At 51.4% G+C, this 19,086-nt stretch overlaps 1 protein-coding gene across 1 annotated transcript in view; it reads right to left on the bottom strand.

Moving 5' to 3' along the window:
- The window catches only part of ppp3ca (protein phosphatase 3, catalytic subunit, alpha isozyme), a 29,630-nt gene extending 11,118 nt beyond the window's left edge, over positions 1 to 18,512 (bottom strand). Inside the window, 5 exon segments of the mRNA XM_062453659.1 lie at positions 433 to 544; positions 1,544 to 1,562; positions 1,564 to 1,666; positions 6,592 to 6,792; positions 18,271 to 18,512. Of these exon segments, the coding sequence (XP_062309643.1) occupies positions 433 to 544; positions 1,544 to 1,562; positions 1,564 to 1,666; positions 6,592 to 6,792; positions 18,271 to 18,325 (490 nt within the window). The 5' untranslated portion in view covers positions 18,326 to 18,512.
- Between the last annotated feature and the right edge of the window lie 574 nt (positions 18,513 to 19,086).

Raw genomic sequence — 19,086 nt, 5'->3', positions numbered from 1 at the left:
CTTTGTGTGTGCGTTTGTACGTGTTTGTGTGTGTGCGAGACTGCGTTACAGTTTTATTATTTTTATGAACTCTCAGCCCCCCCCCCCCCCCTCGCTGTTCACAGCATCCGTTACCACGGCAACCCACCACCAGCACAGATACGGAAATAGGCACCAGTAAACCTTTGCACCTCATCCAGGTTTACCTTTCGTTGGATTCTCACGCTACCCCTTCAGGGAGACCTTAGCTCTCTACCTCCTTTTCTACCAGAGCGGCCCTTTCAAATGTGTCCCCTATTCTGCTTCTCCCAATTTCAAATGCTCCCTTCGCCGTGCAATGTCTACAACAATAAACAGTTCTAGGTTCAAGGCTTTACATGAGCTCGCTTATGAAAAGAATTCACCCCCCCCCCCAAAAGGGACACAAACAAACAGTGAAAGTGTGCTACTTACATTCTTGTTTGAAGGTGAAATATTCTGTCAAATGTCTACATTCGTGGTTTCCTCGCAGTAAAAATAGTGTCTTTGGGTAGAGGATTTTCAGAGACCAAAGGTATAAAACACACTGTGGAGAGAGTCGGGCAGAAATCATGCATCATTACAAGATGTTATCAGATACATGACACACAGACACACACCGAGAATTCAGTCAGACTGCGTCACGGTGACAGGCTGCCCCTGAGCCCAAATCGGAAAAATGTGAAAACAGACCTCGCCTTGAACTCGTGAATCAAGCCACTGTTTCAATTATGTATGATCATTGAGTACTGAACCGCCGGCAGGGCTTGATCTCTTCACAGCTGATAACAATTATTCAGACAATTATCAGGATTGGTCAAGCGTGTCTGTTTCGCGGGCCCTAGTCGACTCCTCGGGCCAATGGGCGAGAGGGAGAGCGTTCCGTTATGCAAATGCAAAGTGTCAGCAGCGGTCGCATCGGATTGGATGACTCCTCCCTTCCTCTCTGGATCCCAGGGCCCCAGGTCGCATCGGATTGGATGACTCCTCCCTTCCTCTCTGGATCCCAGGGCCCCTCTGGCTGCGTGACAGCGCCGGTGGGGTTTCTCCGGGCGCCTCGGCGCCCTTTTGGCTCCTCCTCACGCAGGAGGAGCCACACATGGAGGAGGAGGGAGGGAGGGAGGGAGGGGGGAGGGAGGGAGGGAGGGGGGGAGGGAGGGAGGGGGGGGAGGGGGGGAGGGAGGCAGGGGGGAGGGAGGAGGGAGGGGGGGGGAGGGGGGAGGGAGGCAGGGTGGAGGGAGGAGGAGGGGGGGGGAGGGAGGGGGGAGTGAGGAGGGAGGGGGGAGGGAGGGAGGGGGGAGGAGCATGGAGGAGGAGAGAAGAGGAGGGGGAGGGGGAGGACAACGAGGCAGGGAAGGCGGAGAGGAGAGCAGGGGGAGGGGTACGGAACGGTGAGGGGGACAGGGGAGGCCGGGAAGCGAGCGTGAGAGGGAGAGGAGCGAGGCGGGGGAGGAGCCAAGCGAAGGGGAGGAGTCAAGTCACTGGACAAGGGCGGGGGAGGCAACCAGCACCGTCAGTTCCACTAGCGACCGAAGCGACGCTTTACCTCGATACTGAAGTAGCCCGGTCACGTAGTCTCCCAGGAAGAGGTATCGTGTCGTGGCCGGAGACCCCCCCACCTCAAACAGCTTCATGAGGTCGAAGAACTGGCCGTGGATGTCCCCGCACACTGGGGGAAAAACACCACACCCGCCGATCAGAAGGGCACACTTCACATGCGCACGGCAGATGATCCTCAGCACAAGCCTGAGAGGAGCCAACTGTATTCTACCTTAGGAAAACAAATGAACTGTGTGTGTGTGTATGTGTGTGTGTATGTGTGTGTGTATGTGTGGGTCGAAGTAAGTTGCAGTTGTACTGTGAGTGCTAGACAGTAGTTAGGAAGCAGATCATTTAAAGTGAGAGAGAGGGGGGAGGGGAGAGAGAGCGAGAGAGGGAGGGAGAGGGAGAGAGCGGGAGGCGATGGGAGATACGTAGAGAGAGAGAGGGGGAGGGGAGTACGAGGGTGGGGGGGGGAGGAAGAGAGAAAGTACGGGAGGGAGGGAGCGTTGCGAGTTTCAACTCCTGTTGCCATGGCGACGTGATTTTTTATGAGGACGAAATAATGAAATAAACGAGAGAGAGTTTTCATTTCTCTTGCCTCGCGCCGTGTTGGCATGGAGATGCTGCCTGGGTGTTTGCCCCCGAAGGTCTTCCCCCCCTCCCCCCTAAAGGCTGTGGTTGGGGGCGTGGCTGGGTGAGGACAGGGACAAACCTCATGACCACAGTAGGCTCTCTCTCACTGGCTCTGGGGTTGCAAAAAAAAAAGACAACCCTGCTTCGCTTCCTCGATCCCCTCGTTTATACTCTTTCATCATCATCTTTCTCCCCTCCACTTCTCTCCCCCCTCTCCCTCCTCCTCTCCCTCCATTCCTCTCTCCCTCTCCCTTCATTCATCTCTCTCTCTCTCTCCCTCCTTTCTTCCCCCCCTCTCTCTCTCCTCCATTCCTCTTCCCCCTTCCCTCCCTGCCTCCATTCCTCCCCTTCCTTCCCTGGCTCTCTCTCTCCCTCCATTCCTCTCCCCCCTTCCCTCCCTGCCTCTCTCTCCCTCCATTCCTCTCCCCTCCCTCCCTCCCTCTCTCTCCCTCCATTCCTCCCCTTCCCTCCCTCCCTCTCTCTCCCTCCATTCCTCTCCCCCCTTCCCTCCCTGCCTCTCTCTCCCTCCATTCCTCCCCTTCCCTCCCTCCATTCCTCTCCCCTATCTCCCTCTCTCCCTCCATTCCTCTCCCCTTCCTTCTCTCCCTCTCTCTCTCTCTCTCTCCCTCCATTCCTCTCCCTTCCCTCCCTCCTCCCTCCCTCCCTCTCTCCCTCCATTCCTCTCCCCTGTCTCCCTCTCTCTCTCCCTCCCTCCATTCCTCTCCCCTTCCCTCCCTCTCTCTCTCTCTCTCTCTCTTCCCTCCATTCCTCTCCCCTTCCCTCCCTCTCTCCCTCCCTCCATTCCTCTCCCCTGTCTCCCCCTGTCAGCTCCACTGTGGCCTTCGCCCACTCACAGCTCAGAGCAATGTGAGTGGGAGACTTCTTGCGTGATTAAAGCAATCAAACACGCACACACACACACACACGGCTCACACGCACACGTACACACACGGCTCACACACACGCACAGGCACACGCTTTCAAATGGACGCACGCCCGGACAAAACCAACACACAAGCAATAACAAACGCACAACGCATTTGCAACCAGCCCGATACGTACACGTACAAACTAACTGACAGACAGGCAGGCACACGTACACAAACACGGAGCTCGTTCGCTGGCCCGGCCACCGTCGACCTCCATAGAGTTCCCAGCTCACCAAAGTCTATGCACTGATACACACATCAGCATCCATATTTCATGCGTGATAAATAAAGCATGTGGACCTCCATTTTCCCGACGCCAGTTCGGGGGGGGGGAAGAGCTCCGTGACTCCAAGTCTTCCAACTACATCCACCTCCTTGTCCTTTTAAGAGCCGACTAATCAACCAATTCATCACCGCCCCACCCCCTTCCCCCTCCCCCACAATCAATCACTGCCAATATACTAATTGGACAGGGAGGAGCCAATCATGAGCGAGATTCACCTGAGTTGACAGGATGCCAGATACAAAGCCGACGTCAGTGTACTTCGGGTTACCAAGACGACAACTCTTGATGAACACGGCATAGGGACGCAATTTTATGACTGCCAATCAAAACCCCCGTGAATGATATATATATATATACATATCTATATATCCATGGTCTTGAGTTCCAGGGGGAAACTGTGGCCTGTTCTCCGAAGCGGGATGGCTACACAGGAGGAGACGAAGTGTGCCAGTGTGCCGGTGTGACAGGGCAGATGGATGGGGCTGTCTCCGGATGGGGAGTCCTGGGAGACGGATGTCTGTGTGGGGGGGGGGGGGGGGGGAGCGTGCCGGCCACCTCCCCCTGCTGGCTTTGCTGTTCCACGCCGGCTTCCCCCAGTATCGAGGGGGGGGGGGGGGGGGGGAGGTTCATCGCGTAAGTCCTCAGTGAGATAGCCATTCAGGCAACAGAAAAGGGAGGGGGGGGGGGTTGCAGAGGCAGAATCCCTCTGGGCAAGCACACTCCGTCTCTCTGTTTCCAACCAGTTACTCTGTTGATCTATATCTGTCTCTCTCTGTCTCTTCATTCCAGTGTTGTGGTTCCCCCCCCCCCCCGTCTGCCCCTGGCTCCTGCGGACGTCCTTCCTCTGCGCACCTGGCCTCCCTCACCCTTCCACAATCCTCCTTTCTCCGGGCGTTGTTACGTCATGGCGTCTGGATCTGGCATGGCATGAATGCTGGACATGAAGAGAGAGGCCCACGAGATCGAACGCCAGTGGTGTGGTAACGGACCAGCAAGGCTCGGGAGGTGCTTGTGTGTGTGTGTGTGTGTGTGTGTGTGTGTGTGTGTGTGTGTGCGTGTGTGTGTGTGAACAATTGAGTGCAAGGGGGTACATTTACGTACTGTTTCCTTTGAATTGCCCATGCAGGCTATAATAAAACCATATTAAGTTTGTCTCACTCTTATCTATTATTGATGTTATCAAATATGCAGGAAGCTGGATGCCTAGTAACTGTCATTGCAGAAATAATATAACTTGATTGGATGAGTCAATTCGAAGATATATGGTTTCAATGTGTTCCTATTGCACGCTTTGGTACACTGGAAACGTGTTCCTCTCGTCTTTTCTCTACTGTTTTTCCGTATTGAAAATGTTTTATCGCTTAGATGCAGACAGAATCCATTACAAAATGCATGCTTTTCCCTACGAGGCTTACAGTTACAATTCCAATTGAGCTTTTGCCAGATGGCCTTAGTGTTGTCATGCTAACACGCCGGCCTTTCATTCTGTGCAGCCTTTGTCATTCGATAACACAATGGAGTTCGACTGTTTAGAAATGCCGCGCAGTGTGTGTGTGTGTGTGTGTTGTGTGAGCTTCTCAATAACAAAATGAGAAGTGTCTGGAGTCGAGTATACTACGGAATCTTCGGAAACCTTCCCGGAGTCTATCGACGGACGCGCACACGCACCCGGGCGCACGCCGCAGCGTCCACGCGCTCGCGCCCGCCCCGGAAATCGTATGCTAATTTCACACACGCTCTGTGCTTCTCCCGTTAATGCGCTCTCTCTCTCGCAGCCCTCGCTCTCCCGCTCTCTGCCTCTCTCCCGCCTGAACCTCCTCTGTTTCTACGATTGCGTTTCGAAATGCCGTTTTCACATTAGAGGGGCGCGCCCTTTCGAAAATGGCATCTCGGTATCCACTGACGCCGGTCCATTTCAACCACTTGGGCACTGTCAGCCCCCCCGATACCACGCTGTTCTCCTCCGACCGTTTCTGTCCTGGATGCTCTCGCTGGAACAGTTGTAGTTACTGCTGTTCTGGGTGCTCTAGCCTGGGCAGTCATAGGGTACCAAGCACCATACCGATTGGCTGGCTGGGGGGTCAGCTGATAACGAGGGGAGGTAGCCCACCTAGCTTGGGTCGCAGGCACAAAAACAACCAAACCCCTCCACTCCTGTACTTCAAAAGCGACCAACATACCAGGCCGCTGGAAGCGTGGGTGCACTAGGACCCAGGGGGTGGCCGGCCCAGAGGAGAGGAGGCCTAACGGGACGACACTTGACTGCACTCGCGTGGCAACGATACAGGGTCCCACTTGGGTCCCGCTCCCTCGCCCGGACCGAAGAGGTATCGACCATCCGGACCCGGATCAGTCGAACGAGTCACCGTCCGACGCCACTGGTCCTCTCCCATTCACACAGTCATGGAGGAGAGCTACATTTCCAGCGACTTAACTGCCGCAACGTGCCCGGTCGTTGTCCAATCCGAGTCCCCTCGGTGGCGTTCGCTAGCCAAGAGCTGTGCGGATCCCAGCGACGGCCCGGCCTCGTCCCAGAGGAGCCTCTTAACCAGTCGACCAAAAAAAAAAAAAGCCCCCCCCCCCCCCCCCCCAAAATGAGATCCGATTCATCCGGTTCCCTCGAGGGCCGCAGTCGACGGGAACGCGACGCGACTGATGACACTTCAAAGTGACAGCGGCCTGCTGATGGGAAATCGGCATATTTCGAGAGGCGGCCCTTCCCTGTCTGAAGTCTTCCTCGCTCGACATCTAGTCAGGTGCTTTGGAGTTTATTTTGGAACGGAAGGTCACCAGTCCTCCCAGTCGCTGTGCTCCTGTCTCTCTCTTTTCATCTGTCAGATGGAAACTATCTCTCTTCTGTTCTCTCTCGCCTTCTCTCTTTGTCCCGCGGTCTCACGCAAGCACGCAAACAAAACTTTGTTGGCGCGCAACTTGCTTGCATCTATGCCAATGGGAATCAGAGCCCCCAGAGTTTGATGCACAGACGCATATTTGCTTGTTTGACTCTTCTGGGAACACACGAACCAGATAGAATCCTCCCTCAATCCGAAACACCCTTCCGTCTTCCTAATTCGTTTTTCCGTCGCGGACCACGGACGTTCGTCGATGTCGTCGTGAAACGCAGTTTCGACATGAGAGACGACGAAACAAAACACAGACGTCGAAAATGTCCCACTCGCCCCCCCCCCCCCCCCCCCCCCTCACCTGTGACGGGTGCTTCGATATCCAGCATGGTTTTCTCCTGGCGCAGGATGGCGGCGCCCTCGTTGACGATGCGCTGGGCCACCGCCTCCTCCACGCGGCCCTCCTTGGTCAGGTGGGCCTTGAGCAGGTCGACCCGGGGCTTCCCCTCGCAGTCGAACACCTCCTTCATGGTGAGACGGTGACTCAGGGGGAAGGGCACGGCTGGGGGCACAACACAGAACAATGAAGACATGGTCAGACTTCAGCCAAACCGAAAGGCATCCACACAGGGCGGACGAGACACTCGCCGGGCAAAACCATCCCCTAGAACAGGGGGATCTCAGACTTTTTGGGGGCCAGGGACCCCTTACAGGGGTGAACATTTTCCAAGGACCCCCCCCATGATCGTAACACCCATTCAGCATGCCCTTTGTGCTCTTAACTGGACACAATATGCTTGTTTTATTTCTGCAAATGGTCCCCATCTGTAGATTATAATATATGTGTCACTTTTTAATGATACAGCACCATTTTCCAACGTTATCATTTACGGCAAACTCTTTCGCGGACCCCTTGGCTATGGTTTGCGGACCCCACTTTGAGAACCACTGCCCTAGAACGCTCGACGTCGGAATCGTCCCGGCTCTTGTCTTCAACTGACAAGAGGTCTAATCGCACGGGTGGCGCGGGTGTCATTATGGGCCTTGTTAACGTCACCTGCCTTCCGAAAGCCTTGTCGTCCAATGGCGCGGGAGGGAAGTACTTATACTGGGGAGTGATATGAACCCATTAAACTAAAACACTAGGGAGTCAGGTGGCTGAGCGGTTAGGGAATCTGACTAGTAATCTGAAGGTTGCCAGTTTGATTCCCGGCCGTGTCAAATGACGTTGTGTCCTTGGGCAAGGCACTTCACCCTACTTGCCTCGGGGGAATGTCCCTGTACTTACTGTAAGTCGCTCTGGATAAGAGCGTCTGCTAAATGACTAAATGTAAATGTAAACACACTCCTCACAAACCACAGGCGTCACGGCGGAGCGAACTGGGCTTGTACGCGAGTCACGACATCACTGTCACAGGTGCCATTTACGTCACACGTCAGTATCACCCCCTTATTTGACCTCTCCGGAGTTTATCTTGGGTCTTTTAACACACATACGTTACTCCCCCTCCTCCTCTCATGAACACTGCGTTGGTTAGCTCCGCCACCGAAAATGCTAGCGATTAGAAGGGCGGTATTTACGCTGACAAGTGAGCTGAATCCGTTTGAACTTGGTGACATAGGCGCGTGCTCGACAGTTGCGCTGTTACTGTGCATTCGACACTGCAAGTGAACCCTGCCATTCTACACATCTGAGGAGAAGATGAAGAGTTTGTTTTCCTCAAGAAATCCACTGCTAAACAGGAATCATTATGTTTGGGATAATTTCGCTGTAAACAGCGAGTGTGAGGTCTGCTGCTTGTCCATGTATCCTCCCAAAACAAAACATGCCCTACTTTAATTATGTATGCTTCCGGAGTATATTATAATTTATTCATGGTTGTAAATTGACAATGTGTTGTGTGGAATAAAGAGGCCGACTGATCATTTACCAGATAGAATAAACTAGATTAAAAAAAACAACCAAGGCTTGTATTTGCAGCTGCCACGGACACCAGTAAGCACGGCAAATCATCACCATTTATTTACGACCACAATGACACAGTACCGCAAGTCATTTCCCTCAAATGAATAAACGGCTAATCCTTGTATTTGGATCCCTGTTGTGTGATTTGGTGACTGGACATGTGAAGCCAAGAACTCCATGGAACAAAGAGGGAAAGGCAACACAGCCGCTTGATGGGAGCACTCAGCTCGGTTGTTACGGTAATGAAAGCCCAGCCGACAGACCTGCTACCTATCCACTCCACCTCCTCCAGCCTCATTCCGGTCCAACCACACATCATTGCTCTGGGAGCAACACAGGTAATTTCGCTGCTCTGGTGCCGATCTCGGTGCATTAGCCGACGAGGAGTCCCACTGGCCACTGCCAACTCAAACCCAAACCAATTCCAGCCTGATCTGTTAATCCTGAGCCTAGATATGTGTGTGGGTTTGCCTCCTTGCCAGAAGGTTCTAATGTCTCAACACATTCTGTGCCGTATGATACTTTGCCGGCCTGCGGCAGAGAGGCCACATCCACTCACACGACCATGGAGGGCTTTCCCAATCCCAGTGACACGCCGACCCAATCAATCTGTAGAGCTTCATCTGTCCGGCCCTGCCCGAGCGCCGAATCAATAGGTCGCCGGAAGCTTCTGTGTAAATCAGTTGGGGCTGGTGCAGCCTGATTCAGTCCACAGTATCGTGGGTTACCTCCATCTCACCCACTCACTCATTCACTCACTCACTCACTCACTCACACCCACACTTACTCACTCATTCACTCAACCACGCACACACTCACTCACTGCCTCACACACTCACTCCCTCACACACTCACTCAAAACGCACACACTCGCTCACTCAAAACGCCCACACTGACTCACTCAAAACACCCACACTCAGTCACTCAAAACACCCACACTCACTCACTCAAAACACCCACACTCAGTCACTCACAACACCCAAACTCACTCAAAACACCCACACTCAGTCACTCACAACACCCACACTCAATCAAAACACCCACACTCACTCACTCACTCACTCAAAACACCCACCCACACTCACTCACTCACTCACTCAAAACACCCACACTCACTCCCGCCCTCACACACACACACCCTCCCTCACAAACACACTCTCCCTTCCATCAGCAGCGGCGGCGGCGTGGCCGTGTGCGCTAGGTGGGGACGAGCAGCACCGTGGCGGCGGTGTATGGGGAGCATGGCTGTGGGGAGATGGAGGAGATGAGATCTCAGAGCTGGGGCTCAACCTGATCAACATGCTGCTAAATAATGGATGCTTGACTAGAGGGGGGGGGGGGGGGGGGGGGGGGAGAGAGAGAGAAAAATCTCCCGTCCCTGCTGCTAGGATAATGAGCCCAGCCTTGGCAGGAGATTTGAAGTGGGGTAAAGACATCCCTTCAATTCAACAGCGTGTGTGTGTTTGCGCGTGCGTGTGTGCATGTGCTTTCCGTCTGTGGCCGTTTCTTTTAAACGGTCTGTGTCTTGCGTGCGTATCCGACAGTGTGTCTCCAGCTCTTAGCGTGTGCGCCTGCGCCGGCGACGTGTCATTAATCGGGAGAAAAGTGCCTCGACTTGTTGTCAAGGAGCAGGCTGTAACTGTTAGCGCTTCGTTCCTCGGCGTCTTCCCACTCGAAAGCTGGAAGCGCCCGTCCCCTCCTCGCAGGAACGCGACGAGTCAGACGGCGCGCGGTGAGGACGAGATGCGACACCGTCCCCTGTGACTCAGCGCCAGTGTCCGGCCCGACGGGCGTCACGGCGACGTTCGCGCGTGACTCGCAAAGTACCCAGGGGGACCATCGGGGCTCGGTATATGGAATTCAAAGTGCGGTGTGCGCGCGGCCGCGCGCGTGCGTGCACCGTATTGATGTGCGCTGTCAAAATAATGATTCGCGGTAACACATTTCAGACCCCTGGGGAATGTTATAGGTAGAGGCGTGTCAGGCATCTAAGGTTTTGGTTGGCAGAGGCACAGAGTGGGGGACTGTATAGACAGAAGCAGAGGGGGGGAGGGAGGGAGAGAGGAGACAGAGAGAGAGAGAGAGAGAGAGAGAGAGAGAGAGAGAGAGAGAGAGAGAGAGAGAGAGAGAGAGAGAGAGAGAGAGAGAGAGAGAGAGAAAGAAAGAGAGAGACACAGAGAGAGAGAGAGAGAGAGAGAGAGAGAGAGAGAGAGAGAGAGAGAGAGAGAGAGAGAGAGAGAGAGAGAGAGAGAGAGAGAGAGAACAGAGGGGGATGGGGGACAGCTAGATAAAAGATGGGGATGGAAGAAGGGGAAAATGGATTTCCGAGATGGAAGACGTGGACGAGGCTGAAGGGTGATCCAAATGCGCAAGAAGACGGAGAGAAAGTCCGGCGATACAAAGACAGAGAGAGAGAGGTAATGAGGGGGAGAGAGAGAAGAGCCGGAAGTAGAACAGAGAGAACAGATAGAAAGTGAACAGAGGAGAGAGAGAGAGAGAGAGAGAGACAGAGACGGAGAAAGAGAGGGATGGGGGAGAGACGGAGAGATGGGAGAGAGCGAGATGGGAGACAGCTTACTTCACTGGGCACCCAGGCAGAGTTGAACCGTGGTGCATGTTGCCGGGCAACAGCAGCTGACTATTGGAGGACAGCCAGTGCATGAGAGGAATATTGCGATTTGCATGGGAGTCTGACAAGGGAAGCAACACCATACACACATTCAGTGTGTTGCCTCCGGTTAAAACGCTCTCATATTCAGGCAGAAAGGGTGAGAAATGGACCAAAATGACAAAGAACGAATCAACCAACCATTAAATATCCCTTACAGTAATACAGACTTTTCAGCTCTTGTTGTAGGCAAGTTTATTGTTTCGAAACTGTCAGTCCTTTTGTATCATACTGTATCGTTACTGACGGTAAATAAAGTATATCCTTCAGGAAGGAAACAGATGGCGGGGCAAAACTGTCGCTTGTCCTCCCCTATTCCCCTATTCCTCCTCCGCCATCATTCAGAGCCCGAGGAGACCAGATGCACTGTATCCAAATATGACCAGTCTTCTGTACACATGCTCAGCCAGCATACAGGTTGGCTCTCATTGTCTGTGCATCTATCCAGCTGTTAGTCAAACAGAGAGATAGATCAGGTGGCCGAGCGGTTAGGGAGTTGGGCTATTAATCAGAAGGTTGTTGGTTCGATTCCCGGCCACGCCACGCGACGTTGTGTCCTTGCGCAAGGCACTTTACCCTACTTGCCTCAGGGAGAATGTCCCTGTACTTACTGTAAGTCACTCTGGATAAGAGTGTCTGCTAAATGACTAAAATGTAAAATTTAAATGTAGATGCCCTGATTAGCGGTTGCAGAGTGACAGAGGGAGATAGCGGGTGAGTTGCTTGGCTGAACCAACCGCTGGTGTCCTTTGGCTAAAACTGTCCGGCAGCAATGACAGTGATATACATTCGCTCTGGGCATCTATCGTGCTTGTGTAGCCTCGACAACCTGTCTGACAGTCTGTTTGTCTGTCTAGTTCGTGCCATGTCCCTACAACGTACCTTCGGAACACCGCTCACGTCACCACTGGCAACCGTGACAGGGTCAGGAAACCTGTCAGTCAGTTCTCTGGGTGAGTCGAGGTGTCAAGTGTAGCTGTCACCTGTCGTTCACCTGCAACCTGCCTTCCGGCACTTTCCAGGCCTGCTCTGGTGGAGCCCATTACTGTCCTCACCTGGGGCCGGGAATAACAGGTCATCGACAGGGTCTGGGGCCAGTTTATGTAGACTATGCTGTGATTATAAAATAATTTGCTACTACATTTAGGTCATCTTCACAAAAAATATATTCTTTTGATTAGGCCTGAAATGTTAGAGAAATTGATACAGAACTAAAATGGTGCCACTTGTACTGTGACACGTGTCAATTGGTTCGAGTTCGAATGATATAAATTCGTCGAAATTTGCCAGGTGATCAATGTATGTTTTTTCATGAGTATGTATGATATTAGGGTCCTCTTCGCTGTACATGGTAGAGTCATAATCACCCACTGACAAACTCTTCGCGTCAGTCTGGTTGTTTTTACTTACTGTCAGCGGCAGGGTCTTGGGAGCTTTTGGTGCAAGAGCAGCGCGTTCTCCTTTGAGACGGAGTCCTCTGAGGCTGGCACTGGAGACAACATGCTTAACACGGAGTTCACGTCAATGCTAATGCCTTCACCAACAGTCTAATGACGATGCACGGTAATGCTGTTGGCTGTGTACTTACAGGGCGGTGCACGGTAATGAATGTGATATGTGATAACCAGGCAAAACTGTACGACTTGCGCTAGTTGTAGGCGTGCGGTGTTATCCTCCGACAGGAGAATTCAACAATTCACTCTCGCTAACGTAGAAGCTATCGCTAGCAGATGTTTGACTGCAGCTGTTAATGTTCTGCCTCAAAGCCACCCAAACAACAACAAATAATATAGGCCTACTTGAAGTATACGGAAATACAAACACATTTTTACATACAGTATATCGATATTGTCAATAAGTATGTGAATGTACAAAATCTGTGCACTTTAAGTAGGTAACGCTACACTTCAAGATGAGTAGGAAAAAGAACAACGAACATGTATTGAGCTCTCATTCAATACAGTCACATTCAATTTCAAGTCTACTCTTTCCCTGCTAGGGCAGGGTCGTTCTGTTCCACAAAGAGTCTACGAAAAGATGTGGGGGAAAAAAGTATATTGAGTCATACAAGGCTTTTGAGAGAGAAACTGCATGCAACCAAAGCTGTGCTGCGTGAAAGTGATCTTTCTGCCAAATAATAAAAGACCACAGAGACTCAGAATAACTAGGGGGGCACAATGTTGCATGCCACTGTTACCAAAAGGTTTTTTACTCTGATTACTGTTCGCCTGCGCAGTGTGTCCGTGTGTGTAGCTTTCACATAGTTGCACAGTCACTACTGTGGCCACATTCATTTGTGTTTGTTACAAGTGTGAGTTAATAGTTAAAAAGCCCCATGTGAGATGATTGTAAACCTGAATATGCATTAAGAAAACTCCATAAGTGTTAATCATATTAGTAAGGGATGGGGTTAGGGCTTGGGTTAGTGTTATCATAAGATGAGATAAGAGTTCATGTAATATGGCCCTTATCAACATTAATATGTGTTAATAAGACTTACTAACGTACTAAGGCTTTACCTGGGTCTAAAGTGTGATCATGGTCTTGTATGATATTCATTTTGTTTGTCTCAAACGTTTTAAGATCGGGTCACAGACCATAGCTATTTGGACCCGATGTTTCTCTCAGGCAAGGCATGAATGTGCGAGCCCTAAAGTGTGTTCGTCCTCCCCAGAAACGGGCCGTGTGGCAGCTTGCGGCCCTGGAACCAGCCCATGCATGAAAAGCCAATATGCTTAAGATTCGGAAGAGAGCGAGAGCCAGAGAGGAAGTATCGGCGTGTTTGCTGGTAGGTGAACAGGGCCGAGCCAGGACTGGAAAGAGGGGCATTCAGCCATCGTGACCCGTAAAAACCACGAGCTAAACTCAGCCTGAACATGAATTGGGCTCAGTCGTCGCCCCCGAGGGAAACGGAAGCTGTGGGTTTTGACGAAGGGACCAAACTCTATGATACGGCCTTCCAACGGCTCCATCTGTGTCTCCTGACTGACTCGGCGGGTCCACGCTTTGAGATTGTAGCTACTGGTGTAAACCTTTGTGTTTTAACCCCCACGTGCACCGTGTCTAAATGCTGCTGGCCATAACCCAGATCTAATCCCAAGCCCCAGGCCCTGTGTGTGTTTGTGTCGGTGTGTGCGTGTGTGTGTGTGAAGGGCCCGTCTCTATACTCCAGAATCCGTCATTCGGTTGTGTAACGTGCAAGCGTCTTATCATGTATATCCAGTGACTTTTCCCCGTTACTCCCCCCCCCCCCCCCCTCTTCTCACTTGTCCTGCTCTCTGCGTCTTCACATGTTCACTACCCTTACTCCTTCACAATCCCTCTCACGGAGCCTCTCCACCCTTACAATCCTTCAGCGTTCTCCATTCTGGATCTGGCCCCTACCTCTATTGTAGAATCCCATCTTGAATTCTTAAATCCATTCCTTTCTCCTTCTTTTTGCACCCATACTTGCTCTCTCTCTCTCTTTCTGTCTCCCTCCACCTCCTCTACAATGTATGCCCCCGAGACCCCCATCACCCCCTCCCCTCTCATCACCAGACCTTGGGGACGTTTCATTATGTAACAGGCCTGTGTGCAGTAAAACACTGCTGCAAACCCATGCTTAAATAATTCACCCACACTGCTAAATAAAGCCTGTGAGTACATATCATGCATGCAGATACCCAGTGCCCTGCTCGCCCCCTCTCTCTCTCTGTCTCTCTCTCTCCCTCTCTTTCTTTCTTTCTCTCTCTCTCTCTCTGAGGGGTTATCACAGCATCAACATCAACAACCATCCTACCCCCCACCTCCACCTCCACCTCCACCCCCCCCCCCCCCACTCCCACGCACACACCCACATCTCCGGGGGGCTGGGCTCCACCAATGAGCAACTGTGACACTGATGTCACTACAACATATATATATATATATATATACACACAAACACAGGCATATGCATGATAAACAATGGACATCAGACAACAGGGCCAAGCGAAACACACCAACCAGCTTGTGGAAAAAAATGGCACATATCCATGACGGAAATCTTTCATTAGGAGCAAGCAGACCATAATAGTCCTGTTTCAGCAGGTTCATAATCTAGTTCACAACACCCCAAAAATCCCAGCGTCCCAAATCTGAACCTAAACATTAATCCCATGCTGAAAGTAGTCCCCCCCCAAAAAGAAAAACACAAACACAGTCTAAAAACAGCCGGTGGTTGTTGGGTGTGTCACACCGAGCACAGTGAACGGCTGATGTAAGTAGGTCTCCATCGATCACCCTCTGACACAGGGCTTATAGCTTGGCAAACAGCGCCAGAGGAGAATGCTGTTCAGCGCCGCACAGGGGATGGGCGATTCCTCCGAAGGAAATCGAATATGCCGTTTTTTGGGGGGCTTCTCTCGAACCCATTACGGCCCAGCGAAGCCCCTGTGTGCTGACCGACTGCCTAAATCCAGCGGTGGTATTTACAGACGGGTCTGCGGCCACACGATGGGTTTGTCCTGAGGAGAAGTTACGTTGGTGAGGGTTATCTGCTCCTAGACACAAAAAAAAGAGGGCGTTCGATGCTCTGGAAACGGCGGGGAGATGGAGCGAGCACCCACCGTCACTAACACAGATAATGTCCTAGAAGCACACTTAGGAATGTAGGACACTCTGTGGCTTGGCTGTGGTGGGGAGGGGGGGTTCCCCAGAGAGGTCTAGACAGGAGGAAGGGGCCAAGTGGGCAGGCTCGGCCTCATCTCCTGGACTGAAGCCTTCGCGTGCCCTCCGGTCAAAGAGATCCAACCCGGACAGCATGACTGACATCGATATCACTCCCCCCTAACCGCCCACCCCCACCCCAGATTACTGTCTCTCAACAGGTTGATGCAGCAACTAACCCACGGGGCAGGAGCGGGAATGGCCAGCAGGACCGAACCAGGCGTCTGTCCTCCTCTGGGTCTGTGTTTGCCGTCACGCGCTGGGGAGAAACGGCTCTGCGGCCCCGTCCGGGGGGGCCAGAAACCTCCTCTCACGCATCTTCTCACGTGTCTGGATCACGTCGATAGAGGGCCTTGAAATCAGTGCCGTGTCCCGTTCCGAGTCCGTTCGAGTTTTAGAGTCGTCGGGAGAGCGACAACGGAAATGGCTGATTAACAAGTCGACGTCATGAGAGAAAAGCTAAGTGTGACATAAGGATGATTCACTTTGGAGGCACTGCTGAGGCGGACTGTGGGGGAAATCGGTTTAACGGAGACAAGACTTCCATTTCCGCTTGCAACTTCACAGGAAATTTGACGCGTGGTTATTTATTCATGGGTCTTTGTGCACAATGCAATTCCTAAATTATACATAGAGTCCAGCTATATTTAATTCCTGCTTCCTTGGAAGATTGATAGGGGGGAAAAAGGTTTAGGAGCACGGCTGGCAGTGAGGAAGTGCTTTTCTCTGGCGATGAGGTCGACCCTGTCAACACTTTCATGACATGATGACAGATTGACTCTAAGGAACAGGGGCGTCGTGGCAACCAAGAATATTGGACGCGTGTCCCAACGACAGCATTTGAATCCATTGTGGAAAGGCACGCTGAAATGTAATCGAAGTACACTCTGCGCGAGGACCCATCTCATGTGGACTGCACAGCAACGGTTCCCATCCAACTTTCACCTTCTTCAAACGAACAAGCCATCCTTCCCCGTCTCCATAACGACCGTGAAAAAACCCGGCTCAGACGCTAAAGGCCTAACAAGGGAACGCCCCCCCCCCCACCCCCCGATGACAAGTAGGGCCTGTGGTAACCCGATTACAAAGGAACCACTGTCATTAAGCGTGAGATGGGCTCATAAGCACCGTCCGCTGGTCTTCCTTCTCACCGCTAGACCCGTTGATGGATTCTTCGTCGAGGCATAGTGGCACGAAGTCACCGCAGTACCGAATCGTTTCTCGGTAGCCCTGACACAGCAGGAATGTGCCGGCGCAGACGGTGCAGGGACGACACGGCGCCATAAGCAGGAAGGCATGAATGTGTTTGTGTGTTGTCATGGCGCCTTGAGAGCTCCGTTTCGGCCAGTGCTGTCCAGACACGAGTCAAGGGATTAACATAGGCACACTCACCTGTTGCACTGCTCGCCATTTCTTATGTTGAATCTGTGTACGCAAAGTCGCAAACCTGATCTGGTCCCTCTGGCCTGTCACTCGGAAGTAAATACTCATTTAGGGGAGTAGTCACATGGTATTAAACAATTATTGTGAGAAAAAAAAAGTGATTGTGACATTAAGGATTAGAGAACCCCCTCATTCCACAAATTGAAAATGGTTGGTTTTGCCATTTTGGGTTAACTCTTTCCTAATGAATGTAATGAACAAAATGCACATTTTAGGCCATATTTAGGCTGCTATATTACAGCCTTGGCTTGAAAAGATCGACTAAACCTCTGTGTCACTCAAAAGACACTCAGGATGCTCTGGGACAAGTCTCACCAACAAATGTAATCCGCTGATGTTATGTGTCAACAGCAGGTCGGAGCAAGAATGGCACTAGAAAAAAAGTATATTCTTACACCTAGAAGGCTGAGGGTACCTCGTTCTAAAGTACCAATGGCTGTTCAATGTAGAATTCAACATGTGCGACTGCCAAGACAGCGATTTATCCCTATAGCTCTATTTAGTCTAATGTACTGGTTGACATGATTACGCGTGCGTTTAGCCACAACCTGATACGGGCTTTACAGTTGAACGTTACGATCTATATTGTAAATAGATTTTGTTCAATTTAATAGTGTCCATAGGCCCTGCTCCTACATATAATCTGAAGATAATAAACGTATAGGCATGCGTCATATCTTAATCAGACGCCACAAAGGAATGTTGGTGAATGTATCCATTCTTAAATTTAACTGAAAGTAAAAACCAATGACTCAACCAATATAGACTTAAAACCTACTCACCAACAGTCAAAACTGCCACATCAATTGCCAACGTAGATCGCTTCCAGCCCCCTCCCCCATTATGAAGATACACGTATTCACCAAGCGCCCTCTATCTCGGTGCCAACGAAATCCTGCTGCATCACTGCTTCAACCGCAAAGACCAACACGGCAACTATGCTTTATGTACCGCCTGCTGCCTATCCAAGATGAAATTCAATCAAACGGTCACGAAGAAAAATGTTAGACTTGAACATGGCTGAGAAAAGAATTTCCCCATACCCCATTCTGGACCACCACACTACCTTTCACTGTTTATCAACATCACAGCATCATTGCAAAATACAATTATTTATATATTTCTAATAACCCACATCACAAACATCCACATGAGAAGACATACGCAATACAACCCAACCGATAGGCCTTATTCGCAATCGCAATTGGTACAATAGGTTCAGCATTAGTCGCACATCCACAGCCTTGTAATAAAACCAAATAGGATTAACTCACATTTTACTACCCGGTCGGTGGCGTTTAAGACCATGTCAACGTTAGACATCTTCATGGGCAGTGACTGTCTCGAGGCAAACGCGTTTGTATCCCTTCTTGCAGAAGTGACTCTTTATTCTCGACGTGTTTTCGCGGTTGCGAGATGCGGTTGGTGCAGTGGCATCACTTGGATGCGTCCCTGTATCACTGCCTGAGCTGGGGATGACTGCTATACCCTGTATGGGTGGATGCTGCTGTGCTGTGCTAAGCTGTCGTGTGGGGGAGGATGGAGCGCACGGAATGGGAGGGGGCGGAGAGAAAAAGAGAGAGAGAGAGAGAGAGAGAGAGAGAGAGAGAGAGAGAGAGAGAGAGAGAGAGAGAGAGAGAGAGAGAGAGAGAGAGAGAATCTTCTCAGGAGATCCTCACTGCGCGCTGCACCACCCCGACATGGCGATGAAGGGAACTCCCACGCAAATTTTTCACGGGGCTGCCTGATGCTGCCATCAGGTGGAGGCAAAGCCGGGGTTTCCCAGTTACACGCGCGCGCCATGTTTTGGTATTCTGTCCATGAGACGGGATGGGGTGGGCATGCCTGTTCAATTGTCTTGGTGAGGAATAAGGGCTGAATGCATCAATTGAAGCTTGTGGGTCCGAAAGCAACGTCGTGAACGTCAAAACGAAAAATAAATAGTAGACCTACAGCTTAAACTTATTAGCACTCGGTAAATATTATTATAATAATATATGGACAATGTATAGGCCAGATATATTGTAGGCAATAGCGCTAAATCTAACGGATTTCCTATAGGCTAAATGTCAACTAATAGCGTAACATCA

Source organism: Osmerus eperlanus, chromosome 27 (assembly GCF_963692335.1).
Source record: "Osmerus eperlanus chromosome 27, fOsmEpe2.1, whole genome shotgun sequence".
Lineage (NCBI taxonomy): Eukaryota > Metazoa > Chordata > Actinopteri > Osmeriformes > Osmeridae > Osmerus > Osmerus eperlanus.
This window is presented reverse-complemented; position numbering and strand designations above follow the sequence as displayed.